This window comes from Otolemur garnettii, unplaced genomic scaffold (genome assembly GCF_000181295.1).
Source record: "Otolemur garnettii isolate 467f Iridium unplaced genomic scaffold, OtoGar3 scaffold00002, whole genome shotgun sequence".
NCBI classification, from domain to species: Eukaryota; Metazoa; Chordata; class Mammalia; order Primates; family Galagidae; genus Otolemur; species Otolemur garnettii.
In genome coordinates, this window is record NW_003852397.1 from 13,228,833 (window position 1) to 13,256,079 (window position 27,247).

General features: G+C 36.2%; 1 protein-coding gene across 1 annotated transcript in view; it reads right to left on the minus strand.

The window, feature by feature from the left end:
• Nucleotides 1-27,247, minus strand: part of ROS1 (ROS proto-oncogene 1, receptor tyrosine kinase) — a 112,666-nt gene that overhangs the window by 26,646 nt on the left and 58,773 nt on the right. Inside the window, 9 exon segments of the mRNA XM_003781621.2 lie at nt 2,470-2,553; nt 4,257-4,447; nt 7,253-7,370; nt 8,184-8,352; nt 13,072-13,248; nt 13,337-13,569; nt 14,295-14,439; nt 16,060-16,262; nt 24,563-24,739. Of these exon segments, the coding sequence (XP_003781669.1) occupies nt 2,470-2,553; nt 4,257-4,447; nt 7,253-7,370; nt 8,184-8,352; nt 13,072-13,248; nt 13,337-13,569; nt 14,295-14,439; nt 16,060-16,262; nt 24,563-24,739 (1,497 nt within the window).

The following is a 27,247-nucleotide window of genomic DNA, read 5'->3' on the forward strand; positions in this document are numbered from 1 at the left end:
TTGAGAGTGTGCTTTCAGTACGATGGCATTTTTTAAAATGCAGAGTATTAGAGTGCAAGTCAATTATTCATATGTACATACTCAAATACATAGAAAAGTTATTGGAATGAAGCTGATTATAATAGTCAGAGAAAGTGGGGGAGTTTAAGTTTAAAATATGATTATGCCAATAAGATCGCCTATCTGTACTAGAATACCAGGTTAGAACTTGAGAACAGCAAGGATGCTTTGAGAAATGATAATTACAAATTGAACTTTATTTCACATCAGCTTCTGTACTCAAAAGTTTAGGGTTTTGCTCAGGTGAAATTCCATCTGAGGGAACACACAGTGAAAGATCGGAATTACCTTCGGTAATGGAATTTTTCAAACCTGAAATGCTCTCACCATCTCCCGGCATTTTTAAAGCCCAGCACAAGCCTCTTGTGCTCAGTGATGCTTTCGGAGGCCTCTGCAACCTTTGCTGATTGTTCATCTCTGAACTTAGACCAGTTGTGCTTCTCAGCGCTTCTCCTATGCCACTGTCTTGTACATTTCATGTAATAATGTTTTTATAGTTTTTTAGCACATATCTTGCTATTTATCTTTTCACACAGGTATGTCTTGCCTCCATCTTTAAACGGCAAGATCCTGAGGTCCACAATTGTATTTTGTGCCTCTGCACTTCCCTCCCCTACCAGCATAGACTAATGGTGTCTAGTAGCTATGGCCACTCACCAAAGCAAAGGCTGTCCATGCTTATTTTTAAACCTTTGTCTCAATTTTATATTTATAAATACAGTACTGAGGGCTCTTAGCACAATGCAAATTATAAAATAGTTGCTACTTGCCATTATTCTAATGACTCAGTCCTTTCTCATGCACTCCCACACTCTTACTAGGAAAGCCACATGCACTGCTACGAAAAGCAAAGAACTGAATTAGCTTAGCTATACTCAAAAATCCATGAATTCCAAACAGAATAAAGACCTTTAAGTCCTGAGAAAGTCAGCCATAGGATGTCTTGAAAGCACAATAGGTTGTCTGAAATTATCTCATGTTCGTCCACTAGAGTTATAGGTTTAGACAATGGTAAGGTACAAGCAAGCAAGCAAAGGTCAGGATGAAGGATTCATGCAATGCTCCTTCCCAGTAGGAAAGCAGACAGACAGTCAAGCCTATATGCCAACTGCCAAATATACTGCAGTCATATGCGTAATTCTGGAGGGGCTGGCTTAGTGGCACAAACATCAGCTGTGCGATACTTAGACTCTCTGGAACCACAGGTTAAAATTCTGGCAGGGTCAGCTGAAATTTTTAGCTTTCCAAGTTAGCCGAAGGCGTTCCACATATTATCTGGGTGGAATCTTTGAAAACAAATCTCAAATCAGATTTCAAAGTGCTGATAGCTTGTAACTCCAATCAGTTTGGGGAAAGAATAAAGATTAAAAATACTTAGTGAAATACTGGTTTCATTTGAGAGAGTTCCACTTTATGTTTGTAACTTTCCTTCAAGTTTCTCTTGTAACTTTACCCTGTTTATGAACAAAATGCAAAATAAGCCTTCTGAACATGTGTGTGAGTATTCTTTCCTGATAAGTATGATGCCTTTCTTGGAATGCCTCCATGTAGCAAGAGCTCTTACTACATAAGGGGCCCATACATCTAATTACCCAAACCAAGGCATTTTGGAGAGGGAAAATAGTGCTATTAACATTGGTGCTGAAATAAGAAGAAAGCAGCATGTACGATCATTGTGACAACCCCATAGGCCCAATATTTGACCATTCCTTCAGGGGTTGTCACTGCATTTTCTCATCATTAAACTCAATCTTTAAAACAATATATCTTTAAGGACGAGTATGTTAGTATAAAATGAATAGTGGAAAATAGCTAATTTCTATCCACTTAATGTATTCTTCTGCTTTCTTGGTCATTTATAAATGAGCAGGGAATTGAAATAAGCAGACCAGATGTCTGAAAGCCAAGAGTGGATCCTACAAACCAGAAATGGATCTTCTGCAAAAGAGGCCCTCCTCATTCCAAACCAGACTGCCTAGAAACCAAAACTATTTTGACCACAGATTGTCACTGGCCTTCCATTAATCCTACACTTTTTTTGTATCCAGGGTTATTTTTCCTTTACTTATTTCAAACTATAAGCTACAAAACACTTTTTTTTGCAGCAAATCAGAAACATGACTGTTCCAAAGAAAGCTAAAAGTTGGTGCCCTTGTAAGTAGTTTTATCTAAACTATACCACAAATTGTACATACAGTTATATTTTTCATAAAGTAGTTATACCTAGATCAAACAAAATTCACCGAAGTTAGTGGTTGTAAAATTACAGACAAAGGTAACCCTGTAAATTTTATGTACTTATTTAAGCAGGTAATGTTGCATGGGGGAGATTAGATAAACTAAGACATAACTCAACAGTATGATCAAGTAAACAGTATATTATCTATTTTTTAAATCTATGATACTTACCAAAGGCTGATGGGATTGTAACAGTTAGAAATATTCCAACTATAATAGTAAGTATAAAGCTTGTTTCTGGTATCCCAAAACCATCTAATGAAATAAATGAGAAAAAGAAATTCATTCACAGAATAAAGCTAAGCAGAATCGTTCCAATTCTACCCAAGCACACACGAAGTGATCTGCCACAGCTGGCCATTACCGGATTCTTGCAAGCCAGTTGTTAAACAGTTGGTAACTTGAAATCATCGATTGAGAGAGTATGTATACCACGGCAAATCAAAATCAAGGTGTTTTGTTTATATTTTCCCAGAACCAGTTTACCAACACACCACTGGAATACATCCTCTCAATCTTCTACTTTTAAATCTCTGGATCATGCATATCTTTTTCATAAATTTTACTAAAAGGTGATCAAACCATAGAAAATATTTTATAAGTTATTGTGCAAAAATTTTGTAGTGAATATTTTGTAAATAAGGTACAGTAGCTACAATTTCCCATTTTTCCTATTTATGTTAACTTTAGGGGGACTTTTGGGACCCCAGTAGTTTGGATAGTTTTAATAATATCTTCATACATGTTTATTTTCACAAGTACTAAACTGAGGAATGGATACAGTCCCCTCTCTTAGGTAGTTTTAGTGTGTAGAGTTTGGCAAACTACAGCATGAGAGCCAAATGTGGCTGCAGGATGATTTTGTACCCATCCTCCCGCCCCCACCACGAGCTAAGAATAAGTTTTACATTTTTGAAAAAGAGAAAAAAAGAACAACACACTACAGAGATTAGATGTAGCCTGCAAAACCAAAATTATTTACTACTTGGTTCTTTTCAGAGTTCTTTTACTGAGCTCTTATGTAGGTGACTAACGATAACATGAAGGAGAATACTGTAACTTTTGTGCAAAATTGCATGTATAAAATGTGAGAATTTATTTTCCCTAAGGAATACACTTAAGCATCATCATTTACATATTAAAGAATGAGAAGAATTTTCATTGGGAGAAAAAGAAGGAAAGGAAATCCCAGCTAAGGGAAACTGAAGGCCAAAGACCACAACATAAAAGCTTTTTACCAGTCTGTATGGCGTCAGCATAGGGATAAAGATTGGGAAAGATGAACAACTGAAGGACAAAGAAGGCCCTACAGGCCATACCTAAGGTGCGGTTGATTCTGAAGGCAGTGGGAGAGCGGTTACAGGTATTTCAGAGAAGAGTTAAGTATTCCAGGTTATGCTTCAGGGAGATTCACTGTCAGCAGTGTGATTGAGTCAACAGCACAGGCAAGAAATAATACCTTAGGAAATTAGGAAAGCCAGGTGGAAATAGGAAGATGAGAACTCATCAGAAAGAAATTGAGATGATAAATTCAATAAAATTTGATGACTGAGTAAAAAGAAAAATCACATATGGCACTGAGATTTCCAGCCTATGTTATTAAAAGAATAATGCATCACAAACTCAAATAGGCCTTGTGTAAATTGGTGAGAGCACCAGAAACAGGACAATGAGGCCAGAAGCATGGAGTCAGAGCAGATCATGGGCAGCCTTCGAAGCCTTGCCAGGAGTGGGAAATTGATGTGGGAGGCATGAAGAAGTAGCTGATTGTTGCTAAGGAGAAAAATGACATGATGATAATGATGTTTTAGGAGATCACATAAGATGAACTGAATAGTTTAATAGTTTGGATGGTAAGATATAGTCACCACACCTATTGCTAATGTAAAGAATTCATCGATCTTTATCACTGAACCTTTATGTCATAAGCTAGAGTGTAGACAGATACGGTAACATACCTCCAACTAATGTAATATTCTCACTGATTCCACTGTATTCACCAAACCCCAGATTATTTGCAGCTACTACTCTGAATTGAAATATTCCTTTCAGGTTTTTTGATTTCCATGTGCAAATGCTACTGCAGGATCCATTAAATGTCATTTTCCACCTTAAATTCGGGTCTTGTGAATCATATGAAGTGCCCTTTCTGCAAAATAAACAGTAATATGATAAATAAAATATCACGACCATGTATGTGTTGTTTCTAGTTGCTTGTATACCATTTTAGTGACAACTCCAGAATCTCCTGGAGATTGGCATACGTTACTCCGATCTCATTCCTCTCACATGATTTGACTACAGAACACGTCATGGTTTTATAAAGAGGTCTCAGTGATGCATGGCACCAACCAACTCAGCCCACCAAGAAAGTTACAAATAATCAATGGCCAATCCTTTTCCTACTATTAGAATGCATAATTTTATTCAGAATCCCAAATATATAAGGTAATTATTCCTCAATTTTTAACTAGAAAGTTTCAATTTTCTTAATTTTCAGTCTGAGATTATTTGTGCTTTACTCATACCATTTATGGATAAAATACAAACTATGACATTCTAAGGTTCACTGCTTTCTTTCCTATTGACCTGCATTCTACCTCAAAGTCAATCCAATTGCCTCCTGTATGAAACATAGAAAGAGCACAAAAGCTGGGTTTGAAAGACTTAACTGGAATGGCTGCTAACAGAATCACTGATAGAACCCAAGCTCAAGGTCTTCAGACACCGAAGAGCATTTTTCATTGTCAAATTTTCACATCACAGAAGCCTCAGGACTTGGTATCAACAGTAAGCTTAGGGATATGTAAGAGAATCTGGCTGTGTTCCTGCTAACCAAGATGTTATTCTGAAAGATCAGCAAGGACAGTGAGGGCTGAGCCTCACGGGGGCAGAGAACAGGCAGGAACATCAGGAGAATGAGGGCAGCAGAGCCGGTCACAAGTGCTCCCAGGAGTGAAGGGTCTTGAAATCCATCCTGAGCAAAGTGTTCTGACATACATTGCATTTTTATATTGTATGAAGTCACATGTTCAGTACCAGAAACTTCATGGTTTAACCAAACAACTCTGATCCAAAAGAAAGAGCCCTTTAAGAATTAGTGAAGTGATTCTTCACAGTCATTGGCCATAAGGAAGAATTCTGACATTAAGTTCAGACCGTCTATTTCTAATACACTGTATAATTGCATAATGTTTCAATTCACTGCATCTTCCCAACAGTCCAACAACCTAAAGAGGCTGAGATCATCATGCTCATTTTATAGGTGAGAAAACTTAAGTGCAAAAATAGAAAAGAACAAAGATTTAAACATAATCTGTGTACTGGATTAAATAGTGTGCCCCCAAAATGCACTCTGACCCAGAATTTGGGACTGTGACCTTGTTTGAATATAAAGTCTAGACAGATGTAATCAAGTAGGGTTATACTAACTAGTGCAGGGTGGGCCCTAATCCAATGACTTATGCCCTTGGAGGAAGAGGGCTATCTGGACACAGACACACCCAGGGAGAACACCATGTTGTGAAGGAGGTGGAGAATGGAGCAGTGCATCCAAAGCCAAGGAACACCAAGAAATGCCAGCAAACACCAGAGGCTCAGGAGAGGCAAGGAAGGATTCTTCCCTAGAACTGTCAGAAGGAGCATAGTCCCACAAAACCTTGATGTTAAACTTCTAGTCTCTAAGAGTATAAGAACAAATTTCTGTTGTTTAAGTCACCCAGTTTGTGGTACTTTGTTGTAGCAATGCAAGGAAACTAATAAAGTCTGTTCAGCTCCCAAATTCATATACTCTGTACTATCACTACACTACAGAGTGCTATTAGAGTGTCCTGACTGAAGAACTTACTTTGAGATACTGAAGTTACAACAATTCATTCTATCATCCCGATAGTCATGTCTCATGTCCCAACAGTACAGACCAGGGGAAAGGAGTTTGGAAAGCATTTACATGGAGTTACTTAAGCAACACTTAAAGTGTTATTTGAGAGGAACACAGTAAAAGGGTCCTAGAAAGAACCCTGGGCTGGTTGGCGGACACAATTACAGCCACAGATGGCCAACATGGCTCTTGAGGTCAGAATGTATTTCACTCTGCATGCAAAACAGTAGCAGAAATTTCAAGAAAATTTCAGTTAGAAATATGGCTAAGAGAATTCTCTAGAATGAGCAGGAAAATTGTTTAAGGTTATGGGGATGCAAAAGCACGACGAAGCAAAAATAGATCTAAAGCTCAAGTTGCCAGGACTGTAATTATGGAAGTGACTTTTGTCCTTGGAGCTTCTTAAAAGATGGCTTCATAGTCCCATGAGGGACTCTGGAATTTGAAATTCTCCTCTCAAGTTGGCATGAAATCAGTCCTTCTGAGCCAGTTATGGCTCACTGGGCTCCCCTTACTAGCCAGGTCTCTGGGTAGTTCATCAGCGGCTGTCTTTCACTCAGGGTGCACTTTCAATCCCTGGTAATATACTGAAAACTATAATCTTTATTATGGATAGAGAACCCTGTGTGCCCTATGCACTTCAGATCTTGACCTAATTTTACATTATGAAAAATGCCTATAACTCTCGTTAGGGATAATTCATCTTGCTAAAACAAACTGTCATCAAAAACTTACATGCTTACCTTCAGCTAACATTAAACATCAGCTCAGCTTCTCAAATAAAATAGTTAAGTAAATGCTGGTTGCATGAGCCTATGATCAAGTGACTTTCCTAAAGTTTTGATGAGTAGTTACAGAGTTCTGAGAATGATGTGATCTGCCTTATAATTAGAGTACTAAGACTGACCTCTAGGAATTGTCAAAGAATGCAGTGATGCACACAGAGTCTTTACACTAAAAATGTTTTGGGTTTATATATAAATATACTTTAATAAATATTATTACTTTTGATCACATTACAATCAACTGCTTATCTCTTTGTAGTTTAAAAAGTACTTTCACAAACTGACATACCTGATCTCAAGGATATGGTATATAAGTCTATTTCCATTATCTTCAGCTTTTTCCCACTGTATTGAATTTTTAGTCCCTTCTAATAATTTGGGTATGCCTGGTTTACTTGGGACTCCAGCTTTGGGGAGAAAAAAAAATACTGATTATTATGTTAGAAGTATAAAATACTCTGCATTTACATCTTTATACAGAACATATTTGTTAAGAGGACAAATACATTAAAAGAAATTCAGAAATAATCTGATAAGAGGACATATTTTTAAATGAATATCCATAGTTTTTATTAGTTATGGATTACATGGATTACTGGTAGGATTAACAATATATCTCAGCTTGACATGAAATAAGTGACAAATGTAAATTTAAAAAGCTATCATAAGTTTTGGAGCATTTTCCCTCCATTTTTATAGGGATCAACTCTGAGTTATGGTATATCTTTCAGAACACTACTTATGAATACTTTAATAGACTTTTTAGATTTTTCATTTCTAGCATCTGTAACATTATAACCACTTTATAAGTATTTCTTGAATATTTATTATGTATTTAGAATAGTATTGCTAATAATAGTAATATTATTACTAAAATAATACTATTCTATGTTAATAATATTTATTTACATACATAATACATACTATCTATTATGTATTTATAATAATAGTATTATTTTCAAAATCTCATAGCTATACAGGAAATCTGAATACCAAAAGGAAAAGTAATTTTTCTCATTCAGGATCCAGGCTAGTGTTACCTCATTACTGCTTATAAGGTCTCCTAACTCCTCTCACTTTCTTCACATAAGCTCTAGAAATAGTAATGTACTCTTCTTTTCAAGAAAATTTTCAACTTCTAGGACTGATGAAAAAAAGTTTTGAGAAAAGAATTTAGACACTTATAGCATTTTCTGAGTGTTGAGTATATTAGTACTCACCTTTTGTCTTAAAGCTTTCTGGCAAAGAGGTGCTATTTTCTCCTGTCATATAAACCACCACTGCTCGGATGTTATAGGAAGTATGAGGCTGTAGATCTGTAATGTTACAGACATAAGCGGGACCTTGGCTGCATGAAGCTTTAATGTGGTAAAACTCATTGTACCTCCACTAGGAAAAAAAGTCTCAATTAAATGTGTTTGTTTGTCTAAGAAAATTTCTTAAAACATAAAAATTTATAGGCTTGTAGAAGGTGATTAAAACTTAACCTTTACTTTATACTGAAGAATAAGAACTTCTTTATGAATGTTTTATTCTAAACATTAATCCATCACCTATAGCTGTTTTATTTGTTATGACAATCCACAACTGACTTAAATGATAGTTCTTAGGATAACCCCAAGGTAGGATATGCACCCCTGATAATTAAATTCACTTGCCACCAAGCGCTTGCTTTGGCAGCACTGTACAAACAACGTGGTAAGGGTTCATAACCTGGGTATATCAGTGTCTCTGAGCTGTGTTTGAGTTGATCTGTGACAGTGACTTACTGGGTGGTTTTCATTATTGTGGTTGCATGTTTTTATGTGCCACTGAAAGAATGAGGGAGCTTGAATCAGAGCAATGAACAAATAGTAAAAATTTCTTGTTAAACTTGCCAAGAGTAGAAATGAAGTCAGGGACATGATAGTCCAAGTTTATGGGAATAATGCTATGAAGAAAACAAATGGATTAAATGTTTTTCTGAGGGGAGAGAAAGCATCACTGATGACGAGAGGTCAGGGAGGCCAGTAATAAGCAGAACTAATGAAAACGTTGCAAAAAGTCATCGAATTGTGCATCAAAATCATCAGCTGTGAGAAGCACAGCAAACCAAGTAAACATCAATAGAGAAACAGAAAAATCTTAACTGAAAATCTTGGCATGAGAAATGTGTGTCCGAAAATGGGTTTTTGCATCACAACACTGCACTAACTCACATGCCACTGTCTGTGAGGGAGTTTTTTTCCAGTAATAAAGTAACTAACCATATTGGAACACCCTTCCCACTCACCAATAACTTTTTTCTTTACCTGGAAGATAAAGAAAAGATTGAAAGGAATATATTTTGATGACATTCAGGACATTAAGTGTAATAAGACAGCAGCTTTAATGGCCATTATAGGAAAAGAGTTCCAAAATTACTTTGAAAGATGGACTAGGTGCTAGTGTCAATGTACAGCTTCCCAAGGGGAGTATTTCAAAGGTGATCATAGTGACGTTCAGCAATGAGGTGTGTAGCTCTTCTAGGATGAGTTCATGAACTGAATTTGCAGACCTTATATTATCAGGGAAGATTTGAAGCTATGACTTATTATTGTTATCCCTAAGAGTAGATGTCTATATTAAATCAGGATGGTTAAAAATACAAATTCATAGCTGAAGGATAATGATGGATCAAAACAATAATACTTTCAATTCTTGGGATTTGCTACTTTCATAATAATTATGCATAGTATTTTTATATATTTTGTTTCTTCAAAGAAGTCCATAGCAACTTACAAACTAAAACATTACTTTCTTTCTAATACTTTCTTCAGGCATGCAACCAGATTCTTTATTTTTATACATAGGAAGCCTAGATCACCAAAACAAGGAAATTTTTGTCTACCATCAGGCAGCTACTAAATAGCAAGGTTAGAAGTTAAACATAGTAAATCTCATTTTCATTTCATTTTAGATGTTGGGATTTTAATTATAAGCTATCTGAAACTCTTTCTGTGACATTATTTTTTAATATGTGTACATGTATTCAGCTTATTCATATCATTATTTGAAAATGATTGTATTTTTTACTTAACTTGCAAATGTGAAAAGACAGAGGCTATGTCATTTTGTCAAAGATTCTTGGTGTATTTTCCCTAGTAGAGTTTCCTAAGAAGGCCATTTGCCATAAATAAACTTAATTTCTATCTTCTTTTCTATCTAGCACTAATAAAGTCACATCATTTCATTGGAGGGAGACTTTATATTGGTTTCTTATTCAATTAGGAATGATTCTGTATAACACCTTCACAAAGTAGACCTCCAAGTACAAAAAGAAAGGGGGCAAAGGAATGGAAGGAATAAAAAAGAAGAAAATAGAAGTGCTGATGTCAGGGACACTGCCTGCATTAAACTCATAAATGTATCAATCCCATTAAGATGTGCCTTGATAAGTGCCTTGATAAAAACAGGTGTATAGAATCCATAATATTACTCTAAACAGGGCCAGGATCAGTGGCGCAGGCCTATAATCCTAGCACTCTAGGAGGTCACGGTGGTTGGATTCCTTGAGCTCAGGAGTTCTAGACCAGCCTGAGCAAGAGTAAGATCCCATCTCTAAAAGTAGGTGGGCATTGTGGTGGACTCCTGTAGTCCAAGCTACTCAACATGCTGAGGCAAGAGGGTAGCTTGAGCCCAAAAGTTTGAGCTTACTGTGAGCTATGATGCCACTGAACTCTACCTAGGGCAACAAATAAAACTCTATATCTCAAAAAAAAAAAATTGTTTTACTCTGACATTCAGAGGGAGAGAAAAAAATTATTTCCTGGATTTAAAAAAATTCAGCCCTTTTGGGGTCCTTAATCATCTGGTATATAGAAACTACCAATAGGAAATAGTCTAAGTGACCCAACATTCCATACCATCCAGAAATTATCAGAGCTCCTTCAAATGTCAAGGAGATGTTTGACCAAGGGTACTTCTGGAAAACTGCAGAGTATTGGCCTCACTACAGCAATGAAAGTCTGGGCAGACCACCAACTTGGAGAGGAGCCTCAGGCTGGCTCAGTAAATCACAAGAGTGTCAGAACTTTCCATCAGTCAGAGGCCAACAAGTGCAAGGGTGAAGGCTACCAGAGAGGGATTTTTAAAGTATCTGGGCAGGGGTAAGGGGATGGTGATCTGTGATGTTGGAGAGTTTGGAACTTCAGAGATTTTAAGTTCTGGTAGGGATTTTCCCGGACAGCTGAGAAAAACACAATTTTAATGGACTTCCGTGAAAGAATTTGCCAAAACAAAATCATTTGTTTTTCCTCTACCTTAAGTCAAAAGTGTTCTTTTTCTACACACTGTTGTGATTTAAAAAAATCTATGGAATTTAATACCTAGATAGTGACTTAGCACTATGTTCTAATTCCTTCATTTTCTAGATAAGGAAATTTTGACAGAAAAGACAAAGACTGAAGATTATTATTTCCTTCCTATTTTCTTTCTTAAATTAAAAAGACATCGTCTCCCCTTCATCACCCACCCCTCTGAATTTCGGTATGGAGCTAATGAGACCATTCCCAGTTGTTCTGTCATAATGAGGGTAGGTTTGAGTTGTTCAAAAGAAATAGCGTATTCTGACCGGATGTCACTTATCAACCCTCCCAGAATGCAGCCTTCTACTGTGCTCATCAGTCAGTGCTTGTAGATGGCTTTACACATGGAATAATGGCTGTATCTCGCATTTTGGCTTCATAATTTTCTAAATGGTCTGTCTGGAATGTGTGTTGAGCAAATGTAAAAACAGAGGAAATTTGGAAACAAAAAAGCATCACATCAAAGTCATGATGACTGGACCAAGGTGGCCCTGTCTGTTGCCCTCCCCAAACTTTGAGGAGTGGGATGGATGACTTAATCACTCCTATTCCTTCCCTAGACAGCACCCAAGTACTGTAGGGATGAGTCAATCCTGGGATCCTTCTGTGCCTGGCTGGTAAAATCTGGCTCATCATGGTGTCCGGTTTCTCATCTGGGAAATGAAAGGCTAACGCATCATTATCTCTAAGGTCCTTTTCCATTTCATTTCTTTGACCTAGGAAATGGAATTTACATCCTGTCCCTTGACTTTAGACTAAGTTTACTTAAATAGATGTCCCAAAATAAGGCAGTTCTCCAATGTTTCCCATTTAACTGCATTTTTATAAAGTGAGCATTTTTTTAAATAGACAACAAGTCATCAGAAACACACTCAATGAAAAAAGTCCAATTAAACTATGGCCTTTGGTTTTAGCAACTCAGTATTTAGTGTTGTTCCATATTTTTCATAGTTGTTATTTAAAAAGAACAAGGCCATGAAATATATCTTATATGATAAATTCTAAAAATTTCCTGGGGAACAATTTCATTTTTAAAGAAATAGTGAAGCCACAACTATATTAATTTACATTTAAATTACCACGAACAAAAACATTCCTAACCAACCTTAACTAGGTTATACACGTACATAGGCCCAAATATACAAAGGCACATATGTGCAAATACATAATAGAGAAAATGATAAGTAGCAATTATAATAACACAGTAGTCCACTCTGTGTCATCACTATAAATGTCAACATTGACTTTCTCTACCAGTGAACTAATCAGACTAACTAGGCCTTAAAATTCAGTGGGTATTTTTATATTTGTTAAAGCTTGAAGAGTTCTGGATGGGGAACCGTTTAACATTTATAAGCCAACATCAAACTAGTTTAGAATAAACTGGCTTTATACTATTGTACTTCTTTTCTGTTATGGCACAACCTTCAAATGGTTGAAAGGACATTTCTAAATAAGGCCTTGGTTTTTTGTTTGTTTCTTCTTTTTCATAGAAAACACCAATTTGATATGGACTTTAAACTAGAGAACCATGTTAATGTCTAAACAAGTAAAATATTATGAAATCAGCACCTTATAATTCATGCCCTTTTCCATGGAGCCTTTTAAGGACAAATTAATCTCCCTGGGAATTCTTTCTATCAGAAATTAGTCTGGATAATATCCTGCTTCTACATGACACCCTGCATGTTGCTTATTTATACCCAAGAATTCCCTTAACATATGAAAAGGGCCTTCCCATTCATTCTTTATCACAAAATAAAGATTTGCATATAAATTCTACCTTCTGGAGTTCAAACCAGAATCTGATGAGGTTAACATTAGAAGGCGCCTTCCAATGTAATTCCAAACTAGTGTTCTCTGGAACCAAGGCATAAGGTTTCTCTGGTGTATCAAACATTTCCACAGGGACAGGATGACTCTCAGAACACCACCTTTCCTCAGAGTGGCAGGCCAGAACCTTTTTGTAGAAAAGAAGAATTGCTTAGGCTTTTCAGGACCATGCACTTAAGAATGGCCATAAAGAGTGTCCAACATACTCACTGTACCTTTAACAGATATAGATTTCCACCAGACAGTCGAGTAACAAGGAGAGTGAGTCTTCCATTTGGAAATTCACTTTGTCTTTGAGGAGTTTCGGGAATTAGGGCCAGGTGTGAGATTGCCAACTGGTAGCGGACTGATTCTTTAGGTCCATTTGGCTTGTAAGACTCTCTCCAGGATATGAGGAGGCTTGTATCTGACCGCACCGTGGTGTTAATGAGCCTGACTGCCTCTGGGACTGAAATAAATAGCAAGAAATGATAAGGGAAGTTGCAGTAGCACAGAAAGGGAAGAAGCACTGGAGTCTTGGTTGAGGAATAATCCTATCACGTGAGCAGAGTGACAGGTGTTCAGAAGGAAAGCCAGCCTCCTATGTAATGGTTAATAGGCTGCCTAAAAAGCTCTCTCTGATTTTTGTCTAATAGCCCCATCATTCTCTGACTCTAGCTCAAGGATAGGGCCAATGATGGATAACCCAGTTCAGGTGAGTACTGTAGAAATGGCATCACCTGGTAATACCTGCCACCTCTTAGAACACCATTATAGTTTTTATACTTATTTTCTTTAAAGTGGTAATGTTATAAAACTTGAAATCCCAGTGGCCTCAGTAAAATTCACATAGAAAAAAGGCTTGTGTTTCTTCCAGCTCACCACATGTGCAGAGACCTATAAGGATATGGAAAAAGGGTGACACTGTGTGGTGAGATCGAGAATGTGTTTCTTGCTCAAACAGGACTGATTCTGATATTTCACCTCCTAACTGCTTTCCATGTTGATGAACTATTTTAAGTTATCTTCGGAGGTTAGAATAGGGGTCGGGTCATATCTTTCCACAAGTACATTTTTCTCATGAAACTTAAAAAATGCTCATAGAAGAAGATGACTTAGGATTCAGATTAAAAAAAAAAAACAAATATAGACATCACATATGTCACAATATTGCACATCAAGGCCATAACTCACCTCCACTTTTAGTTTTTCCCCAAATCTCTTTTCCCAGAGGTAAATGTTCCAAAGAAGCAGAATAATAGTTCTTCACAGCTATCTGTATCATATACGTTGAAAATGGTTGTAAATCTTCAATAAGGGCTATACTGTCTTGCAATTCCTGCAATTTTTTTAAATCAATGTCTGATTCTTAAATTTCATACAAATTGATAAAAAAAATTTAATCTTAAGAGAAAAAACTTAAAAGACTCGAAAAAGTTAATTTATTTTACATTCTAGATTATTAATGACAATACCACTGTCCTAATTTACTCAGACCTGAGTTGTTTACTATTTCCAAGAACGAATGTATATAATTCAGTATAATTGCATTAGGAATTTAGCAAGTTGGTATTGCAGAGAGGTGACACATAAGTGAATATAATAAAAGATTGTGTTATATTACCTAATCATTCTTGGAAATAAAGTATTAGAGAAAACAAAGAGTTTTTCCTCAAACCAATGATTCTCAACTTGATGCTGCTTTGAAATCATCTGGGACGTTTTAAGAAAAGACTATGCCTGGATTCTCCCCCACAGAGATTCTAATTAAGTTATCTGGGGTGAATAGTGGACCTAGAATTTTTAAAAAGCTCTAATATGCCATCAAGGTTGAGAACCATGGCTGCAAACCCGTATCAATCCATGTGAGGACAACAGATAGATCATTTCTAACGGAAATGCCCTATGACACAAGCCCATTCTTAGACAGCCAAATGATTTGACCAATCCCTGAAACAACACCTTTTAGAAATGTGTACAAAAAGGTTAAAATAAATGAAGTAACAAGGAATCACATACATTTTAAGGGAGAGCAGACAGTGTTTAATGTCCAATGGATAAGCACAAAGCAAAGTACTAGATATTTATGATTCCATCACTAAGGAAACTCAAATACAAATGCCAGTTATAGAATGAATAGTGCCCATTCATTCAAGAAATATCTAGTGAATGCCTACATAGTGCCAAGTCCTGTGCTAGGTGCTAGGGGTACAGTGGTGGCAAAGAACAGACGGAGAGCACACAAAGCAGTGCATTTCATAACATGTAGGCAATAATAGACAAAAATAAAATATATAGGCTGGGCTCGGTAGTTCTCGCCTATAATCCTAGCACTCTGGGAGGTCGAGATGGGAGGATCATCTTGAGATCAGGAGCACAAGACCAGTCTGAGCAAGAGCCAGACACCATCACTCCAAAAATAAAAGAAAGAAAAATTAGCCAGGCATGGTGACATGTGCCTGCAGACCCAGCTACTCAGGAGGCTGAGGCAGGAGGATTGCTTGACTTTGAGATTGCTGTAAGCTAGGCTGAAGCCATAGCACTCTAGCCTAGGTGACAAAGAAAAACTCTGTCTCAAAATATAAATATATAACATATAATATTTATATTAGGTAAATGCTGTGAAGAAGTAATATATATGGCCATACTCCTCAATTTTCAAACTGCTGGATATGCCACAAAAACAAGTCCCTGTCACTTTCTGGGGATAATTTGATAATCAGGGAAGAGGGAAAAAATAAAAACAGTTCTTTCAGGACAATCAGAATATACTATTACCATGGCAATCCACCAACAAAACAGAGTTAATATACTTCCTTGAAACTTAACTTTACTCCTAGACAAGAAGATTAGAACATAATGTTTGGATGAATCATCAGTTGTAAAACGTTGCATAATAGTGCATTTCAGACTCTATGGAATATTGTGAAAAGACAAAGGCCACTATCTCCAATCTTACCAGCATTCTATCTTTTGAACCAGAGCTGTTTTTCCCGCCATTAACTTCTGTGTAATAGACCAGGTATGTTGCAGTAGGGCTGGTGATGCCATACCCGGTGAGATTTGTCTTGGCCGGAGGTAGTTTGATTGTGAGGCTAGTGTTGGTGGCATTAAGTATAGTTGGTTCTGCAATTTCTGAAGCAAGAGACAGAAATGCTTTATCTAAAATAAAAAGAGAAGTAAACAAGGGGAAGGATATATTAACCAGTGCGATGTAAGCATTCCTAATTGCATATGAAATCAGCACATTGTACCCATAAATGCATTAATGTATACATGATCTATGTGTTTATGAATTAAGACAATAAATAAAATAAGAAGAGAACAAAGATTTTATATATATAGACACAGACATGGGTAAGAGAGGAACAGCTTTATTTAACATTAAGGATTATATCAAAGTTAGAAAGAAATTTATAGGCCATACATAACTTTTGCTTGAAAAAGATGAATGAATATGAAAATTCTATTAAAATGATATTCTCTTTGAAGAAACAAAAATGGCTACATCTTGATTCTGTGTGGGGCAGACACGGCTAGTCTATCAAATACTCTATCCCATCTCTGACTCTGCAAAATCATCCTCCTCTCTAGCCACATTGCACTATCTGCAAACAGTGTGGGATTTCCTCCCCTCCAGCCCTTCTACAGGCAGTTTCCTCAGATTGGAGTGACCTTCCCCACCTACATACCCTCCTGTTAGAGCTCAGTTCATGCATCCTCTTCCTGGGAAGCCCTGCTTGCCTCCCTAACCCAGGTGAAGAATATCTCCTCTGGGTCCCCACCACACTCTCCATATTCTTCCACCAGAGAAACGGTTGCATCAGACTCTGGTTTTAGTTTTACCTTGGATGATTTATTTTACCTACAAGCAGAATGCAAGCTTCCTGATTTGTTTCCCCAGAACCCCAGGAAGACGCCTGACACATATTGAGCATTTAATAAATACTTATATAACTTTATTAATTAGTATGATCAAAAGTACATTCTTTGCATTAAATAATAAAATTAGAGGGACAATCCGTAACTGCTAAATGACTTGATCAAGCCGGCTCCTTCAAAGGTCATCGGTGAGTTTGTCATTCTTTTACTTTTATTTAACTGATAGGCTATATTGAAGGGTTAGAAATTACTCAAGACAGGAAGACAAGTTTTTCCTATTCATTTTTTTCTTTCTTGTACTTTTAACCCCATTTATAATTTTAAATTTAAAAATATTAAGGAGGTATAAACGTTTTGTTACATAGATAGGTTTCATAATGCGTAAGGCAGGCCTATAAGTATGCCCATCACCGGAATAGTGATCATTGTGACTGTTAGGTAGGTTTTTATTCCTCCTCCCCTCCCTTCGTGATTTGTAATGACTTTTAGTTCTCTGGGCCCAGGTGCCTCAGGGGAAAGAGTATGGTAACTGGTAATTGCTTAAAACTTCCAGCAGATGGCAATAAAGTACCCTTAATAATGTAGCCGGACCGTTGCAAAATTTGACTCTTCTTTTCAAAGAGAATAATGATGGTATTATATTAATCATATTTTTTTAATGATTAGAAAAATCATGCTACTTTTAGGACATTTATCTTTAAGTACATTTGTATATGTATGTTGTGTGTGTGTTGTTCAACTTCAAGCAGGTATTGCATGGACTTTTTTTAAAAGACATTTTAGTGCAGTTTTAGGTTCACAGCAAAAGTGAAAGTACAGAGATTTGCCTTATAGCCCCACGCCTACATGCATAGCCTTCCCCCATTATTAACACCCCACCCAGGGTGGTACATCTGTTACAATCAATGAACTTGCATTCACACATCATCATCACCCAATGCTCAAAGTTTACCTTAGGGGTCAATCTTGTTGTGCATTTTATGGGTGTGGACAAATGTACTATGACGTGTATCCACCATTATGATGTCATGTGTCGTAGTTTCCCTTCCCTGACCATCCCCTGTGCTCCACCTATTCATCCCCCCTCCATGGACCCCTGGCGACCACGGACTTTATTACTGGCTCCACAGTGTCTACTTTTCCAGAATATCATATGGTTGGACTCATACAGTGTGTAGCCTTTTCAGATTGATTTTTTCCTTCCTTCTGTGCATTTATGTTTCCCTCATATCTGTCATAGCTTCGTAGTTCATTTCTCTTTAATTCTAAATAATATGCCATTGTTCAGATGTACCACAGTCTGTCCTTTCATCTACTGAAGGTTCTCCTGGTTGCTTCCAAGTTTTGGCAATTATGAATGAAGTTGCTATAAACATTTGTGCGCAGGTTTTTGTGTGAATGTAGGTTTTCAATTTATCTGGGTAAATAATAAGGAACGTGATTGCTGGATTGCATGATAATAACATGTTTTGTTTTGTAAGAAATTGCCAAACTATTTTATATTCCCATCAGCACTAAATGAGTTCCGATTGCTTCATATCCTTGCCTGCATTTGGTGTTGTCGGAGGTCTGGATTTTCACCTTTGTAATAGGCAGGCTGTGGTAGCTCACTGCTGTTTCAATTTGCATTCCCTGATGACATGGGATGTGGAGCATTTGTTTATCTTGTCACACATGATGTCAATTGCTATTTGTAAATCTTCTCTGGTGAGGTGTTTGTTAATATCTTTTGTCCATTTTTTAAATCAGATTGTTTACTTTCTTTTTGTTGAGTCTTGAGAGTTCTTTGCATAGTTTGTATAATAGTCCTTTATATGTCTTTTTTTTTTTTTTGGCCTTTTTTTTTCCAGTTGTTTCAGGTTCACTGAAGGTACAAAGAATTTGGTTACACTGTTTGCATTTGTCCCCTTTATTTGTCTTTTGCCAATCTTTTCTCTCAGTCTATGGCTTGTCTTCTCACTCTCTTGACTGTATCTTTCACAAAGCAGACTTTTAAAAATTTTAATGAAGTCAAGCTTACTAAATCTTCTGAATCTTACTTTCACAGACTGTGGCTTTGGTATCATAGATTTTATCCAATATTATTTTCTGAGAGTTTTATAGTTTTGCATTTTTCCTTGAAGTCCGTGATCTATTTTGAATTAATTTTTGTGACAAGTGTAAATTTTGTGTCCACGTTAAATTTTTTGCATGTGGATGTCCAGTTGTTCCAGTACAATTTGTTGAAAAGACTATCTTCCATTGTATTAGTTTTGTCCCAAGATTATTTGACTATATTTGTATGGATCTCTTTCTGGGGTCTCTATTCTATTCCACTGATCTACAGCACATCCCAAAATTCACCACTAAAGTCACAATACATAAGGAATGTGGGAAATTGTAGCTCACTGTCCTTTTATTTACAAAACATTTATTATAAAATTTTACAAAGAGGTGGCCAACATGTACAAAATATAAATATTTTGTAAAATATGTAAAATACTCTTTGTATGTTCTTTTGTCTGATTGCGTATTATGCTAGGTCTTTCCGTACAACATTGAAAGGAATGGTGAGAGCAGACATCTTTGCCTTATTTCTGATCTTAGTAGAAAAGCATCTATTTTCTCACGTGGCATATAATTATCTTAATTGATTGCTAGATTCATTTTGACGATATTTTGCTAAGGATTTTTGCCTCTATATTAGAGAGAGAGAGATTGGTCTGAAGTTTTTCTTTTCTTGTAATATCTTTGTCTAGTTTTAGTATTAGAGTAATTCTGGCTTCATAGAATGATATCATTCTGTCACCTAACTGGAAGGATTCCTTCTGCTTCTATCTTTTGAAAGAAATTATAGAGTTCAGTATAATTTTTCCACAAATATTAGGCAGAATTTACCACTGAATACATCTGGGCAGGAGCTTTCTGCTTAATTATTGATTCAATTTCTTTAACAAATACAGCATATTCAGATTGTCTATTTCCTCTTGTGTGAATTTTGACAGATTGTGTCTTTGCTGGAATTGGTCTATTTCATTTAAGTTATAAAATTTGTAAGCATAGAGTTGTTCATAATATGCCTCGATTATCCCTTTAATATCCATGGGATCAATATTGATGTTCCGTCCTTCATTTTTGATGTTAGTAATTTGTATCCTTTTTTTTTTCCTTAGCTTGACTAGAGGCTTACCAATTTTATTGATCTTTTCAAAGATCCAGGGTTTTTTTGTTTGTTTGTTTTTTGTTTTTGTTTTTGTTTTTTGAGACAGAGCTTCAAGCTGTCGCCCTGGATAGAGTACTGTACCATCACAGCTCACAGCAACTTCCAACTCCTGGGCTCAAGCAATTCTCCTGCCTCCGCCTGCCAGCTGGGACTACAGACACCCACCACAATGCCTGGCTATTTTTTTTGCAGCCGTCATTGTTGTTTGGCGGGCCCAAGCTGGATTCAAATCTGCCAGCTCATGTGTATGTGGCTAGCACCTTAGCTGCTTGAGCCACAGGCACCGAGCCAAGATCCAGATTTTGATTTCATTGATTTTCTGTACTGATTTCCAGTTTTCAATTCCACTGATCTCTGCTCTGCCACTTTTTGTTCTGTTTCTTTTCCTTACTTTGGATTTGACTTACTCTTCTTCTTTCTAGTTTCCCAATGTGGAGCTTAAAGGATTAATTTTATATCTTTTTTCTTTTCTAATATATGCATTCAATACTATAAATTTCTTCTAAACTCTGCTTTTGCAGATTCTCAAACCCTTTGATAAATTGTGTTTTCATCACTGTCATTTAGTCCAAAATATTTTTAAATTTCTCTTGAGATATCTCTTTTGGCCTATATGTTATTTAGAAATGTGTTGTTTAATCTCCAAGTGTTTTGAGATTTCCTAGCTTTCTGTTATTGATTTCAAGATGAATTTCATTATAGTTTGAGAACAGACATCACGTGATTTCTACTATGTTAAACTTATTAAGATGTATTTTATGACCCAGAATACTGTCTGTCTTGGTGAATTATTCCATATGAGCTTGAGGAAAATGTGTATTCTGCTATTGTTGGAAGAAGTAGTTGGTAGATGTTCAGTATATCCAGTTGTGTTGTTAGTGCATCAATATTCCCTTCTATACTCTTTCTGATTTTCTTCCCGCTGGATCTGCCCATTTCTGATAGATAAGTGTTTAAGTCTCCCACTGTAATTGCAGATTCATCTATTGCTTGCACTTCCATCAGTTTTTGCCTTATGTATTTTAATGTTGTTGTTAGGTGCATATACATTAAGTATTATTAAGTCATTTTGAAGAACTGACCTCTTTATCATTCTATAGGGAGGTCATAAAGTTCATGTACAATTTTAAATTGTGCACTATTTTAAATTGCACACAAACTTTGTGGCCACACTGTATAATGTCCCTCCTGGACTCTTATCACTTTTCTTTGCTCTGAAGTCTGCTCTGTGCGAAACTGATATAACTACTTCTTTCTTTTGATTGGTGGTAGCATGATCTTTGTCCATCCTTTTTTTTAACAGAGTTCTGTTCTTTTCACCTATAATGTGATGTCAGCCTAGCTCACAGCAATCTCAAACTCCTAGGCTCAAGTGATCAGTGATCCTCCTGCCTCAGCCTCCGGAGCAACTAGGACACTTGGCTATTTTTTAGTAGACGTGGTTCTCACTCTTGCTCAGGTTGGTCTCAAATTCTTAAGGTCAAGGGATCCTACTGCCTTGGGTTCCCAGAGTGCTAGAATTACAAACTGAGCCATTGCACTAAACCTCCATTCTTTCATTTTTTATTTATATGCATCTTTATATTTAAATTCAGATTTTTATAGGCAACACGAAGTTAGTTGAGTCTTGTTTGTTGATCCACTGTGACAATCTAATTGTCACATTGATGCCTTTGATGTTCAAAGTAATTATTGCTATAGTTGGATTAATATCTATCATAGTTTTACTGTTTTCTATTTTTTGTCCTTGTTCTGTATTCCTATTTTTGTCTTCCACTCTTTCTCTGCCTTTTGTGGTTTTAATTAAGCATTTTATATGACTCTGCTTTATCTCCTTTCTTAGGAATCAATTCTACTTTATTCTTTTCCTTTTTTTGGTAGTTTGCCCTAGAATTTGCAACTAATCCAAGTCCACTCTCAAATAACACTATATCAGTTCACTGCTAGTACAAGTACCTTGTAATAACAAAGTAAGCCTAATTGTTTTCTTCTATCCCTTGCATCATTGCTGTCATTCATTTTGCTTATATATAAGTCTTAGATGAGCATGCATAATTGAATACATTGTTGCTATTATTATTTTGAATAAACTGTTATCTATTCAGTCAATTGAGAATAACCAAAAGAAACGTCTTATTTTACTTTCACTTACTCCTTCTTTAGTACTCTTTCTTGATATAGATTTGAGTTTCTGTCCTGTATAATTTTCTTTCTTTCTAAAAAACTTCTTTTAATGTTCCTTGCAAAATAGGTTGACTGACAATATTCCCTCAAATTTTGTCTGAAAAACTCTTTATTTCTTTTTCCCTTTTGCAAGATAATTTTGTAGAGCATGAAATTCTAAATTGAATTTTTTTTTCTCTCAACGTTTTAAATGTTGAACCCAAGAATTTGAGGTTGCTGGGAGCTCGGAAGCCATGGTACTCTCACCCAGGGCAACAGAGAGGGACACTTTCTTAAAAAAAAAAAAAAAAAAAAAAAATCGATCTCTTTGTTCACACTGATCATCTGTTCTTGCTTCCTGACTAGTTTATCCATTAGAGTCCTTAGCTATTAATCATAGTTGTTTTCAATTCCCATCTGATAATTCTAAGTCCTTGCCATATTTAAGTCTCAAATCTATTTTATGCCTTTTAGTATGCCTTGTAATTTTTTCTTGCTAGCTAAACATCATATACTAGGTATTAATGAAAGAAATTACTATAAATAGGCCTCTAATAATGCTGTGGTAAGATGTGGGAGGGAGGAAAGCAATTTATAGTCCTACATTAGTCTTTTAGAGAGTCTTTGTCTCTGGATTACAAACTTCACAAGTTCTTCTCAGTCTCCTCCACCCCCTCAGAAGGAACAGGATGGATAGGTGGGCTGGAGTTGGGTATTTCCTTTCCCCAAGTCAATTAGGCAAGGACAAAATCCCAGCAGTTTCAGCTCTGATTAAATAATTTCTCTTGAAGGCAGACTCTGTTAAGAAGAACAGAACATTCCGGCATGTTTCTAAATGGCTCCTTTTACCCTCCCCCTGCTGGAAACACAAGGAGATTTTTGAAGATATTCACTGTGAGAACCAGCTAAGGGGGCGAAACTCACAAAACCATGAGGGCACCCTAGATTAGGTCCTCCTGGAATTGAGTTTCTCACATCAAGCCTCTAATGATTCAACAATTATTTAAGCTTTCCTACCCTCAACACTGGTCCCACAAAGGCTTCTGTTCATGTTTTCTTGTTCTAGCAAAATTGATTCTTTATCTACCTGTCTGTACTTTCAGCTTTGGAGGCCAGCCCTGCAACCTCACTCCTCTATGAATATAAGAACAGTGGAGTTTTCAGTTTGCTTAGCTTTTTATTTATTAGAAGAGAGTTGCAATTTTCAAGCATCTTATATATTGGACCAGAAACCAGAAGCCATGTGGAGTTTTCAAATCTCTTAAATTTCTCAAAGTACAGAAAAAACTATTTAAGAAAAATATGAACTAAGTTATTTATAAATTATTATGTTTCTGAGATCATACATTTTATAACTAAATACATTTAGACAAAGGGAGCTTGTTTTCATTCATTTCTTGTTTCATTCCTCCCGGAGGAAAGTTATACTTATTTTAGGATGACATTTGCACTTTAATGGCAAAGAAAGCTTGATAAGAAAACAATGAGGCAATACAACACTGTCTTTGTGTGGTTTTGACATTTCAAAACTATTTCACTTTGACTCTCACTTAAAAATAGTTCTGCCATCATATGATACATGTATTCCTATAAATCATTACATTATATAAATACACAGTAAATCACACAATAAATTTCACAGAGCTTTTGGGTAAAGTAGGATTAGGGGCACAATACTAAAAAATTTCATCAGTGGCACAGTTTACAAAAAAGATAGGAACTTAATAAAAATAATAGCATAGATCTATGCATGCTAAATGGTACTATAGAATGCTATAATAATAATAGCACCTATTACTCTATAGCACATAACAAATCGATACATTATACTACTTAATGCATAACACATAATGTTACAATGAATATGGCAAAAGAAAAAGACATGATGCTTTTATGCAATATTTTTGACACCACTGGGAAAGCCATAAATATCACTGAGGGAGGAAAAAGACAGAAAGAAGAGAAATGATGGGTCTGAGAAAGAAGAGGATAGAGAAAACAACAGGATATGGGCTTCCCATGTCTAAAGTTGCCTATCAGAGCCTAAGCTGGGTATACACACAGAGGTAATTTGTAATCCAGGACAAACAGCAATCACAGTGTACACTATGAGCAACAAAGGGGTTAGAGGGGCAGCCTTGGAGAAGGAGACATTGTGAGATTTTTCTGACTCTAGACTGGGAGAATAAGCTGATTACATATGTGACTTTATTACCTGGAAAAGGCTGCATAACTGAACTGTACGCCAAGATACACTTAGTCCTTATGGTCTTCACATGGGAAAGAATGGTCCCATTTCTCTTCTTTGCTTGATAAATCTGTGTGCTGGCCTTTGCTGTGAAGATCCAATATATAAATTCCCCATCCACAGTTAAGCTAAGAAGCTTTTTTCCTGTTAATTAAAAATATGAAGAACACAAATAAAAAAAAATCTGTGTCTTAAATTTTTTTACTCTAAGTAATTTATGAAATCCTTTCTGTATAACTGCTGAATTTTGAATCTTTCCATTATTTCAATATGAAAAAAGTAATACTTTTATGTCATTTAGCTAAGGATTTTTGAAGTATTTTCTAATTTAGCTTTGTATCAAGCCAATAAGGTAAATACTGTTATCACTATTTTGAGATAAATATTTTGTTCACAAACTGAGAACAGATGGAAGTTAAATGATCTCTTTAAGGCTACAAAATTAGCAAAGAGCAGAGCCAAGACTTAAAATCCACCTCTGTGACTTCAAGTCAAGTGATTCCAATCTGAGGGAGGTATTAGATGATAGATGTTGGGCTCAGTACCTTATTCAATCTTTTTATCAATAGTTTGGAATGAATGGGGACTAAACATTTGTCAAGTTTGCAGATTAATACATGATTACTCCTATCACTAACAGGTTCTTAGCCATCACAATTAGGGAAGAAAAGTGATCATGGGTATCCAAATAGCGTCAGAGGAGAGCCAACTTTCACTCTTTGCAGATGATATGATTTTATAACTGGAATACCCCAGGGACTCAACTACAAAACTCTTAGAAGTGATCAAGGAATATAGTAGTGTCTCGGGATACAAAATTACAAAATCTATACTCACAAATCAGTAGCTTTTATATATACCAATAACAGTCAAGCTGCAAAAACGGTCAAGGACTCTATTCCTTTTACAGTAGTGCCAAAGAAGATGAAATATTTGGGACCTTATCTAACAAAGAATATGAAAGATCTCTAAAAAGAAAATTATGAAACTCTGAAAAAAGAAATAGCTGAAGATGTTAACAAATGGAAAAACATACCATGCTCATGGCTGGGAAGAATCAACATTGTTAAAATGTCCATATTACCCAAAGCAATATATGAATTTAATGCAATCCCTATCAAAGCACCACCGTCATACTTTAAAGATCTGGAAAAAATAGTATTTTATTTTATATGAAACCATAAAAAACCTCAAATAGCCAAGACATTATTAAGATATAAAAACAAATCAGGAGGAATCATGCTACCAGACTTCAATCTATACTATAAATCTATAGTGATCAAAACAGCATGGTACTGGCACAATAATAGAGAGGTAGATGTATGGAACAGAATTGAGAACCAAGAGATGAACCCAGACACTTATCGTCATTTGATCTTTGATAAGCCTATCAAAAATATAAATTGGGGGAAAGATTCTTTATTTAACAAATGGTGCTGGGAAAACTGGCGGGCAACTTGTAGAAGACTGAAACTGGACCCACACCTTTCACCATTAACAAAAATTGACTCTCACTGGTAAAAGATTTAAACGTAAGAATGAAACTACAGATTCTTGGAGAGAGTGCAGGGGAAACACTTGAAGAAATTGGCCTGGGAGAATACTTTATGAGGACCCCCCCTGCCCCGAGCAACTGAAGCAACACCAAAAATACATTACTGGGATCTGATCAAACAAAAAGCTTCTGCATAGCCAAGAACACAGTAAGTAAAGCAAGCAGACAGCCCTCAGAATGAGAGAAGATATTTGCAGGTTATGCTTCTGACAAAGTCTTAATAACCAGATCTATAGAGAAATCATACTTATTAATAAGAAAAGAACAAGTAATCCCATTTCATTGTGGGCAAGGGACTTGAACAGAAGCTTCTCTGAAGAAGATAGGCACAGGGCCTACAGACACATGAAAAAATGCTCATCATCTTTAATTATCAAAGAAACACAAATCAAAACCACTTTGAGTGGCCAGTAAGAGTGGCTCAGATAACAAAATTCCACAACTACAGATGTTGGCGTGGATGTGGAGAAAAGGGAACACTTCTGCACTGCTGGTGGGAATGCAAGTTAATACGTCCCTTTTGGAAAGAAGTATGGAGAATACTCAGGGATCTAAAAGTAGACCTGGGTTTGAACCTACAATTCCTCTACTAGGAGTATAAACAAGACCAAAAATCACTTTATAACAAAGATATTTGCACCAGATTTTTCATTGCAGCTCAATTCATAATAGCCAAGTCATGGAAGAAGCCCAAAGGTCCATCGACCCATGAATGGATTAATAAATTGTGGTATATGTGCCGTGGAATATTATGCAGCCTTAAAAAAGATGGAGACTTTACCTCTTTTATGTTTATGTGGATGGAGCAGGAACATATCCATATTAGTAAAGTATCTCAAGAATGGAGGAAAAAGTATCCAATGTACTCAGTACTATTATGAAACCAATTTACAATCACTCACACTTTCATATGAAGAATGGATCAAAACTATGGCCCCGGATGAAGGCGGGAGTGGGGGGATGGGAGGGGAGGCCAGATGGAGGGAGGGTGAATGGTGGGATCACACCTATGGTGCATACTGCAAGTGTACATGTTGGATCTATTAAGCATAGGGTATAACATCTTTTTTTTTTTTTTTTTTTTTTTTTTGAGTTTT